General features: G+C 41.4%; 3 protein-coding genes across 3 annotated transcripts in view; 1 reads left to right on the forward strand and 2 right to left on the reverse strand.

Annotated features, from left to right (window-relative positions):
• Positions 1 to 1641, reverse strand: part of spp2 (secreted phosphoprotein 2) — a 2623-nt gene extending 982 nt beyond the window's left edge. Inside the window, exons 1-4 of the mRNA XM_008301717.1 lie at positions 1566 to 1641; positions 1356 to 1483; positions 1112 to 1234; positions 217 to 327 (exon numbers count right to left, since the gene is read on the reverse strand). Coding sequence (XP_008299939.1) covers positions 217 to 327; positions 1112 to 1234; positions 1356 to 1483; positions 1566 to 1617 — 414 coding nt within the window. The 5' untranslated portion in view covers positions 1618 to 1641. The remainder of the gene's footprint in view (positions 1 to 216; positions 328 to 1111; positions 1235 to 1355; positions 1484 to 1565) is intronic.
• A 754-nt stretch (positions 1642 to 2395) lies between these two features.
• Positions 2396 to 5863, reverse strand: alg11 (ALG11 alpha-1,2-mannosyltransferase). Its single transcript, XM_008301718.1, has 5 exons — positions 5803 to 5863; positions 4662 to 4883; positions 4192 to 4563; positions 3507 to 4072; positions 2396 to 3422 (listed from the first exon to the last, which is right to left on the reverse strand). The coding sequence occupies exons 1-5, from the start codon at positions 5847 to 5849 to the stop codon at positions 3139 to 3141; spliced, it is 1491 nt and encodes a 496-aa protein (XP_008299940.1). The 5' UTR covers positions 5850 to 5863; the 3' UTR covers positions 2396 to 3138.
• Positions 5864 to 6233: 370 nt separating this feature from the next.
• The window catches only part of cpb2 (carboxypeptidase B2 (plasma)), a 6134-nt gene continuing 1989 nt past the window's right edge, over positions 6234 to 10378 (forward strand). The window contains exons 1-8 of the mRNA XM_008301724.1: positions 6234 to 6310; positions 7765 to 7840; positions 7929 to 8053; positions 8130 to 8238; positions 8471 to 8572; positions 8743 to 8847; positions 8940 to 9050; positions 9163 to 9253. Of these exons, the coding sequence (XP_008299946.1) occupies positions 6234 to 6310; positions 7765 to 7840; positions 7929 to 8053; positions 8130 to 8238; positions 8471 to 8572; positions 8743 to 8847; positions 8940 to 9050; positions 9163 to 9253 (796 nt within the window). The remainder of the gene's footprint in view (positions 6311 to 7764; positions 7841 to 7928; positions 8054 to 8129; positions 8239 to 8470; positions 8573 to 8742; positions 8848 to 8939; positions 9051 to 9162; positions 9254 to 10378) is intronic.

Raw genomic sequence — 10378 nt, forward strand, 5'->3', positions numbered from 1 at the left:
TAAGTAACAGAAGAAAAGACTTTAAACAAGGTATTTTAGGCAAGTAAGGACGACTTATTTCTTTAGGACAAAACAACCAAACTCCTTTTGGTGTTTGCTTTGGGCTTTGTTAGTTTGCAAACCTTTTATATACACAAAAAGACAACTATATGACACACTGAAGGAAAGAGTGAAAACACAATATGGACTCTTTCATGTGTGCCTGTATATAGAGACCTCTTCACTGGACTCCGAGCTGGAGCTGCTGCCATCACGGCCACATCTGAGAGAGACCACCTGGGCTGAGGTGGCGGACGTTCGTACTCGTGCTGAGCAGGAGAAGGAGGGCTGAAACGAAGATGGGTAAAGGTAGAAAAAGAAGCTGTTTAATTACAGACTGCATATAAAAGATTGAGAGCCACAGGTGACACCAAGCATCCCAAAATGGAAGTCACAATGCAGCCACATCCTAAAGCATACCCTGTTTTACTAAAATATAACTATAATTTACAAAATGACATCAATCTGTATTGAATTAAACTTGAATTTAGTGATTGAGAGACTTAGAAAAATATCTACTGAGGTAACAAAGTAAGAAATAAGGTCATTTTCTCCAGGATTTCAACTATAACTGCAACTGGAAGAGTTCTTGTCCATTTAGAAGAATGCAGGTTTGATGCATTTCACTTTTCAGACCCTAAGCTTGAGTCCAGTCGTTTACATCTAGTCTACGGTTTTAATATTCAGTAGGATGTCCTGAGAAGTGTACGTTACAGTTCACTCATATCATATCGAACAGATTTGAGCAATACATTCTGTCCCTGTAAATCCATGCCAATGTAAACAGAGGGCTGCAGCAGTCAGTCAACATGTGTCCAACCCAGATTTGAGATACGGGATCTTTAAGTGGAATATTTAACAGTCGGCATAACATTCCAGCTTCTGAATACTTCGCTATTTCTCATTTATCCAAAAATTACAAGACTATATAGGTAGTTTTTTGTCTGATTTTTGGTGTTTTTTAGAATCTTTTTACATGTTACACTGCAGCTCTGTGGCACTTGGGTTCAAATAAACCCAAATTATATTTTAATTCAGATAATTTAATCCCTAAAAGCTTTAAATGTCTCACCACAAAGAAGCCAGGCTTGAAGGCACAAGTCTGCGGGTCACTTGCTGAGGTCTTTGCGCACTCGGTCTCTTTAATGCCAAACGTCATCAGTAGGTCAGTGGTGCCCTGGCCCATGGGAATAACCTGTTGAATGAGCATTAAGCATCAAACCACAAGTAAGACTTAAAGCTGCTGCTCTACTGGTAAAGACAAACTAAACACCTTAAAGTTGATGTGTTAAAAACGGATGCATGTGCACACTCACCCTTGTGACGTAGCCTCGAGTCACCCGGTAAAGATGGCCGACGGCGTACACAGAGTTGACCTGTGCCAGAGCTGCTCCGAGACCCCTTTCTGCCATAGACTCCAGCTCAGAGTTGTACAGTGGGATGCCTGCATTGGAGAAAAAAAAGTGGAACAAGTCAGCGACAGTTACTGCATCTCATTTTGAAGTGATCAGTTCAGAAAGTCTTACCTGTGCATCCTAGACACTGCAGCAGGGCCAAGAGAATCACAAATGACTTCATCTTGACGAGCACCAAACCATAAAGAAGTGTATCAGGTCTTCGTTTTCCTCCCTCTAAATATGCTCAGCTGATGTCTGATAAACCCGTGCACCGCCTCTTACCCTTAATAACCCCTCAAAAAAGCTCCATGTAATCACTCTTAACCTTTGTTCAGCACTATTGATCCCTGGCTGATGTGCCAAATTAAATGTGCACAGTGATAAGAATCTGGATGAGGTTTACGTCTAGTCTAACTGAGCTCTGTTCTGTAGTTTAAGGCTGCAACTAACGATTAGTTTTGTTGATTAATCTGTCAATTACCTTCTCAGTTAGGCGATTGGTTGTTTGGTCTAGAAAATGGTGCAAAATGTCGATCAGTGTCTCCCAAAGCCCAAGATGACGTCCTCAAATGACTTGTTTTGTTCACAACCTTGCTGATGGTGGCTCTGATGATAATTTGTGCACCTTCTTCAGCATTCTGTAAATCATGAATTATATTAATATAACCTCCGAGAAATACTTTTGGACAAAGCAGTTTCTGAGGCTCTTCTCATTTCTCTGGCTTGAGCCTCCTCATTTTTCTCCATCCTCCCACCTGTGACCTGGAAATCAATCTAAGTGAGCTATTTCGAAGGATCTCTCAGTTCCTAAAATGCATATCCAATGTTAAAACTCTTGTGGGAGGGACTAAGACACAAGGAGAGCATTCAAGGATAATCTCTCCTCACAGATTCTTTGCCTCCGTCCATAAATTTGACGTTTTTTCAACACTGTAGGCCAAATCAAATAGAGCACAATATTTCAGAGAATAATTCTCATCCCCAACTCTTTAATCCAGTGCATCACAGTTTATTTACAAGTTCACAAACAGATTGGTTGTTTTTTAACCGTTACATGAATCCAAAAAAATCCCTTAAACAGACTGTATCGTAATTACATATCAAAAATACTTCACATTTTCGGCATGTAGACAATTCTAGTTTTGTAAACAATAAATATGTTTATTATCTTTTAGTCCCATATTTACAGCAGTTTTCCACACAGTAGTTAATTAAGGATAATTTGTTCCCTCTATGATACACATCGTTTTAACAAAACTAGCACTACTGACAGAGGAATGTGTTCTACAAAAATACAACTCCAACTCTAAACACAGAACTGTAGCTGCATTTACTCCCAGCACTTCAGGAAAAGAACATTTTTCTGATCCGATTTGCTTTCAACTTAAAAAAAAACTGGACCAACACATTTTGGGGGAATGTTTACATTTTCTCAGCCTGAAACATAAGTTAGTTGTTTGTCGTGATTGTTTATTTTTTCCCCATTAATTATTCTAGTTCTGCCTCCTTTTAGGACAAATCCTGGTACGTGAGCCAACAGCTTCAATCTCCACATGTGATGGCCACTTTGTGTGAGCATGTGAGTGATATCTAATCACATTTTGTCACCAGCCCTGTAGTGTAAATGCAGCTGTAAATGCATCAAAGCAAAGTGTCAGCGATCACGTTCACAATACATTCACAAACACATTTAAAGAGTCTCTCATCGTTCAAGTGTTCCCATCAGAGGCTCCATAGCTGCCAGGAAGCAGGCTTCAAACTCCTGATCTGAGAAGCGAGCCACAGACTGACGGGCGTTGCGTCTAATCTGCAGCCGGCTGGCGGGCGGTAGAGTCAGGATCCTCTCTATCGCCTCTGCGTAGCTGTCTTCGTCATAAGCCAGGAAGCCAGTTTGGCCCCCCTCAAAAGGCACTACGATGTCCAGCTTGGGACCGCCGGATTTGTGGGCGACAATTACCTTCCCTGCTGCCATACACTCCACTACGCCTAGGATGGAAAAACAGAGAAGATTTAGCATTTCAGAAACTGTAATATTTAATGAGACAGTCTAACATGGATCTCATCAGTTACCTATTCCAAAGTGTTCGTTCCACATGGTATGCAGTCCAATGGTAGCTTCCCCCATCTCCCTCTTCAGCTCCTCGAAAGGTACATTCAGCTTAAACTCCACCCTGTCAGCCACACCCAGCTCCTGGCACAGCCCCCTCAACATGAGCACCCTGTCCTCGTCTTCCTGGTTCCTGCATCCACCGATCAGAACCAGCTTCAGCGCCCCTCTACCCCCTATTGCGTCCCTCCTCCTGTCCAACACCTTCTTGAAGGCTCGAATCTGCAGCCGGTGGTCCTTCTCCGGCCTGAACTGTCCGATGGAAATGATCGAGTGGGACTTTTTGTCCCCGTCCTCTTCCAGTGGGATGTCCAAGAAGGCGCTGACGTCGCAGGGCGGGTACACCACGCTGGTGCGGTTTGGAGAGCGCCACAGGGACAGGATGTGATCGAGGGTCCAGGAGGAGTTGACCATGATGAGGTCGCTGCAGGAGCCAGCCATGCCATAGAGCAGAGCGAAAAGGCAATAGTAGACCACCTTGAAGGCACTCAGGAACAGACTGTTTGTGACGTAGTCTGGGTTGTTGAACCTAAGGCACGAACACTTTGTTATTTGAGGAGCTACAAAGCAGCACTTGTACTTATGAGTTGAATGACCGATCAAAATTCAATGACCTAATTGACTTTGGTAAAGACACAAAGTGATTACCTGGGGTTCCTCTCTCTCACCACAGACAGCATGTCAGTGCTGATGGTGGGATAGTGAACATAGCTCCCCACGCTGCAGCCTCCCAGGTAGCGAAACAGGGGCAGAGTGAAGGCGTAACCCATGGAGTCGATGTAAAGGTCTGGGACAAACTCTGTCAGCGCCTCCCATCCCAGGAAGATGGACCCCACACTCTGTCCCAGCAGGGTGAAGTGAGGAAACAGGCCGGGCTCCACAAGCAGCCGGTGCCTCAGGAACACAAACTGAACCGGACGGGGAAGCACAATGTTGAAACGACGCCGTGCTCCCTCCAGAATCTGCGGGCCGGTCACACCCAGGTCCCCCGTGTACACCACAAAGTTGATGTCTGCATACCTGTGGAAATGCAAGTTAGATTTAAGCAAGATTTGACATCAGCAGAAAATATTTGATGCTCTTAGGTGTCACCCACACGACACTTTAAGCATCTTTACCTGCTCTGTAGCGCCCTGATGGCACACCAGAGCACCCTCTCTCCCCCGCCACCGGCATTGCAGTAGGGGTGAAAGAAGGCCACAGTGGGACGGCCGTCTCTGGCCCGCCGAGCATTCCTGTTGCTCTGCAGCCACAAACGCACTGCCAGCACCAGCAGCACCAGGACAGCAATCAGCAGCAGGCAGAGGAACACCAGCGGCAGGAGCAGCTTCCACAGCAACCTAAAACACAGAGATACAGCACAGCTAATGAGGATGTAAACATGATTTAAATTGCATAAGACTTCTTCGGGTGGAAATCCAGTTTTTGGGTTTTTTTTTTTAAAGCTTTCTTTTACATGCCCAAATGGGGTTTTTATGAGCGAGAAGACACATCAGGAGTAAAATAAGCACCGTACTGATGACTGTCTCAAAAACGTGGATTCAATTTATATATGAAAAAAATTTTAGGAACCAACTGTGAACTTGCAGGATTTTAAATTTCTTTATCAGAATCAGTTTCCAGTTCTATTTCTGAGTTACTCCAATGTCATTTAATTAATGACTGAAGATAATATGAAATATATAAAATCAGGGTAATGCCACAGATGTTTAAAAAGGATTTGCTTTTAGCTACTTAGAAACTATGCAGAATTAAAGAAAGCCAGAATGAAAGTATATACTTAAAAATGCTGTTATGACAAAGATCAAAACGATATTGTTTTGTGCAGGAGATTAAATTCAAGCATCAGATAAATATTAATACATATTATAAGCGTAGTAGCACATGAGTGACGGTTTAATAAACTGATCAGAAACGTGTAAACACTAAAGAAATAACCTGTAGTTCCTCTTCTAGCTTATTGGACAAACACTGGCAGATATGCTAAGCATTAGCTAAATGCTAAGAGCGCAGTTTTTATATCAACGTTATTATTAAAAACAGAAAACAATCTTTTCCACACATTACAGCAAACAAATATCTTATTTCCAGCTTTAATTGCAGCACTGCTGCTAATTTATAGCTGCTACCAGCAGACAGCATCAGCCAACCAGGAAGTGAATGAAGCTAGCTGCGCTTTCATAACGGACGATTGACATTTTCTCGATCGCTTTAAGCACTTTGGTTTGATTAAAAAATAAATAAATAAAAAAGTCTTACCTCGTTAATTCACACAGACAGAGGACCAGCTGATCGTGGCCTGACATCTTGGCAACAGAAATTTAACAACACATCACAACTTGTCACTTTCCTCCTGTGTGTTTATCCAGCACGTTCGTTCCCATTTATGTGGCGCCCTCTACTGGCCGGGAGGTTTTACTGCACCAAATTTTCTCATTTAAATTAATGAAACGTGTAGTTAATGTGCTTAAATTATATCATTTTAATTATATACAGTTTAAAGAGGTTGTTTAGAATACAACAGCAGCAATAATCTACGCTGTTCTGCTGCGGTTGATGTGATCGATGCCCTGGTTCTTTCTGAAAAGTAAAGTTTAACTTCTAAATAAACAACAGTTTCAATCAATAAAGCCTCCCTACCCCCACAGTCCCAACAAACCTCTGTCATTTCCAATCTGGATCCTGACATCATGGCGACTCTTTTGATTTTCTTTGTTTTAATGAATTTGGATCTCCTCCTCAGGACAGGACACTGCACAGAGACACGGCAAGTGGAGATTAATGGTGACCTGGTTGTTAAAGATTGTCTGGAAAAGGGAGGGTAGCTGTTTTGCACAGACAAAAGGTGTTAGGACACACTTACGTAATCACATATTGTGACACGTCCAGTTAAACCCCAGATTGTTCATTCCTATACCAGTTTTTGATATATGTTGAATTTTTATTTGACCAGTAGGTTCTGTTTGGCTAGAAATTCTAAACAGGTAACAAAAGACAGTAAAACCTTGTGTTTGAGACGTAGGAGATGGTTGTTGTTTTTTTACATTTTAACTAAAAATATTGTCAGTAATAGTTGGCAAAGACTTATTCTCCGCCAAATCCATCAGACAGTTCTTATAATTGCTAACCAGCTTTCAGCATGTCTTTGATGGGATTTTGTTCATCTTCTCTCCCGGTCTTTGAGGTTGGAATCCTTTCTTACCATAACTCTGGTCTTCAGTTCCTTCACCGATTCTAGATGGATTTCCGGTCTGGACTATGTTCTGTTCACCCTTTGACTCTATGCTGTCAATCATTGTCTTGTTTGAAGGTCCAGTGCTGCTCAAGACTGAGTTTTTCTTTGTCATGTTTTCCTCCAGAACTTGCTCTGATAAAGTTGTCTGGTACATTCTTTTCAACACACTCAAAGCATCTCATTCCCACCATCATGCTTTACCGTGGGGATGGAGTTCTTTCTCCTTTCTTTCTAGTGGATGCCCCAGTGTCCAAACAATTCCATTTTCATCTGATCACATAACTGATCCAAATCTTTCTCCTTTGTCCATCCAAGTGTCTCTGGATGTTGGTACCAGACTTGCTCAGATTCATCAGGATAGTCTTTTCCTGGCTTCTTATTCTTGACAGTGCAGGGCTCACTTTTGCCTTCCTACCACCATGTTGTTGTTTTTTTTAAATCAGTGTGTAACTCGTGTACTTTTTGATAACTTGAAAATGGCTTCATAGCATTTCTCACAATGTACAACTGGATGTCCTCATTAAGCTCTTTGGTTTTCGCCATGACGTGCAATCGACTAGTAACAGACGAGAGAACTACAGCTATTCTCAGTTTATAGTGCAATTGAATGCTTTAGAACATGGTAGAAATTACCAGGACCATTTAAAATGGTACAGACGCTCACGTTGCTTCAAAAATTTGCAACGACTTTAAGGTGAAGACATATTTTGGACATGACATAATTTAAATGTATCTTTAACAGGCGTATCTCAATGTCTTACTGTCATTTCCAGCCAGAAGAACCCTATCACTCACATTTAAATTCACTATAAATCAAAATTTGGCATTGCTTTGAAAAGATTAGAATAGACTTCATATTGGCAAAGGAGGAAGTTCAGTGCAATAAGTGCGTTCTGGCAATAACACCGCTGAAAAAATTGACATATTTGTCGCTCCAAGAGATCTCCATCTTTCACCTGCAACTTTCTTTTTTTCTTTTCACACAGTGACCAGATTCTATCAATCACCCCAAAAACACAAGAACAAGTGGACATCCTGAAGAATGTATCCACACAATACGAGGTAGAAATCACATTTTCGTCATCGATGAACTGCAAACTTCTGTATTCTTTTCTTTCACTGACTCATCACCTGAGACATTCTCTCCCAGACAGCCTTGTGGCAGCCTGTTTCACCTCACTACATCAAAGAAGAGACTCAGGTGCACCTCTTTGTTCCTGCAAACAGCTCAGAAACAGTCAAGGAACTGCTTCAGAGACATGCAGTAGCACACGAGTACGTCCAAACACTCATTAAACATTGTGTTGTCGTCATCCCAGGTGAATAATTTGTGCCCACATGTTTATTTTAGGGTGTTGCTGGCTAATGCTAATGAGTTGATCGAAATGCAGACGAGGAACGACTCCACCGACCCACGAAGCAGCGCGACTTTCTACGAGAGATATCACAGTCTGGAGGATGTAAGCTTCTCACCTTTCCAAAACAGCTTGTTGAGAATTTGGTGACACTCTGGGAGAAGTTAATTCAACTTCAGGGTCATTTTTAAGGCCACAATCAATATTATTTTTAGCAGGAATCAGACACATGAAGCTTCTCAAACAGGTTTTGTTCCAGGGTGATTGCACTGGAATGTATAAATGTATGTAATTCATGATATTTTATAGTTTACAAACACTCCATCTCTACCATCAGATCTATTATTGGATAAACAGAACCGCACATGACAACCCCAGCACAGTCAAAGTCATTCTCGTTGGCTCTTCATATGAGAAGCGACCGCTATACGCTCTGAAGGTAAAGCTTTGTTTCTCACCTATGAGATTTAATAAAGTTTACTGAACTCTTTAAGGGCAATAAAAAAAAAAAATCAGCATTATTTGTGCCATTTAAATTATTTTAGTTGGAAAGTGTGCAGGCTCTAAGACGTGTCTGTGATGATTAATGTTGGACCTTGTTGTCCTCAGTTGTCTTTTAACGACAGGCCCAATAAGAAAGCCATGTGGACTGACTGTGGGATCCACGCCAGAGAGTGGATCTCTCCTGCTTTCTGCTTATGGTTCGTACACTATGTGAGTACATCTGACCTGTTTGGAAGTGTTTTGTGCAGCTTTATGTTGCAGCAGTTCCACTAAAATAACTGTCCCCCCTCTCTCTCCTGCAGTCTTTGTCATTTTACAAGCAGAACCAAGACATCACTGACATCCTGGACAACATGGACGTCTACGTCCTGCCTGTCATGAACCCTGACGGGTACAAGTACACGTGGACATCAGTAAGAACACGTCAAACTAGATGTCTTTTAGTGTTAACTGCAGTTGTACATAAAGTTATTTCAGCTGGATTTATGGTTTGCCCCTGATTTTTTATTTATTTTTTGGTCTCAGAATAGAATGTGGAGGAAGAACCGCTCCATCAGCAAGACGACTTCCTGCATAGGAGCAGACCTGAACAGGAACTTTGATGCCAACTGGTGCAGTAAGTCCTCCTCTCCCGTTACAGTTAATCCACAACATAAAGCAGAAAGGTGACGTATTTAAGTTCCTGCGTATTAAACACCAACCAATCATTACTATTTACACCAGAGTAGAATATCTGTGACGAATATTGAATATAATTTTCTGAGAAAAAAAGCATTAAAAAGTCTTCTGTGTGTAGTAGAGGTGGAAGATACGACTGAAGTACAGTTTTGAGATACTTGTTCTTTACTTAAGTGTTTCAGTTTCCTGCTACTTTTTCCATTTACTCCGTTACAGTTCAGAGGTAAATATTTACTTTCCACTTTGTTACATTTATTTGGTAACTTTAGTTACTTTGCAGATTCCCATTAATATCACAAAACATAGAGTAAGATGAAGCTTTTATTGATCCAGGAGGGAACCAAGCTGATAAAAAGTAGTGATAAATACATAAAACATAACACAATGTGAAATATGCCACTCTGCAAAACTGTTATATTTAACTTGGTGCTCTAAGTTTAGTTTTGATGTTAATACTTTGGTAGTTTTATTAAAATTTAAATGCATTACTTTCACTTGCAACAGAGTATTTATACATTTTAGTGTTGATGCTTTTACTCAGGTATAAGATCTGAGTACTTCCTCCATCTTTGCCTTTATGTTGGATTGAATTTTATCATTGTTACAACCCAGCTGGAGAAAAGGGAAACAACACAACCAGATGTAAGTGCTTTAAAAGTAACAGTTATGTATTGAACGGAGTTCATCAAAACAACAAAACTGAGGTGAAGCAGGGTATAAAGGTGCTCCCTTAACTTAAACAGACATAAGAGCTTACAGAACTAACTTGCTGATGATGAAACAAAAAACAAAGTGAAAACCAAGTCCAACAAAATACCAGAAGTGTTGAAAATCAAAGCACACCAAACGGCACCTTCCTAAATGGAAATGAAAACCAATCCTCTTACTGAGCCCTGTCCCACAACAGCTTTAGAAAAAGTTCCTTTACACAAAACAAAAATCCTCCTGACTGAACCACGCACTGCTGCCCTGCATACAGCCGCCCTGCCTACTGTGCTGCTCCAAACTTAAATAGGCCGCTGGCATCAGCTGGAAGGTCTCATTGGGTCCTGCGTATCGGCTT

Source organism: Stegastes partitus, unplaced genomic scaffold, assembly GCF_000690725.1.
Source record: "Stegastes partitus isolate 25-593 unplaced genomic scaffold, Stegastes_partitus-1.0.2 Scaffold1703, whole genome shotgun sequence".
NCBI lineage: Eukaryota > Metazoa > Chordata > Actinopteri > Pomacentridae > Stegastes > Stegastes partitus.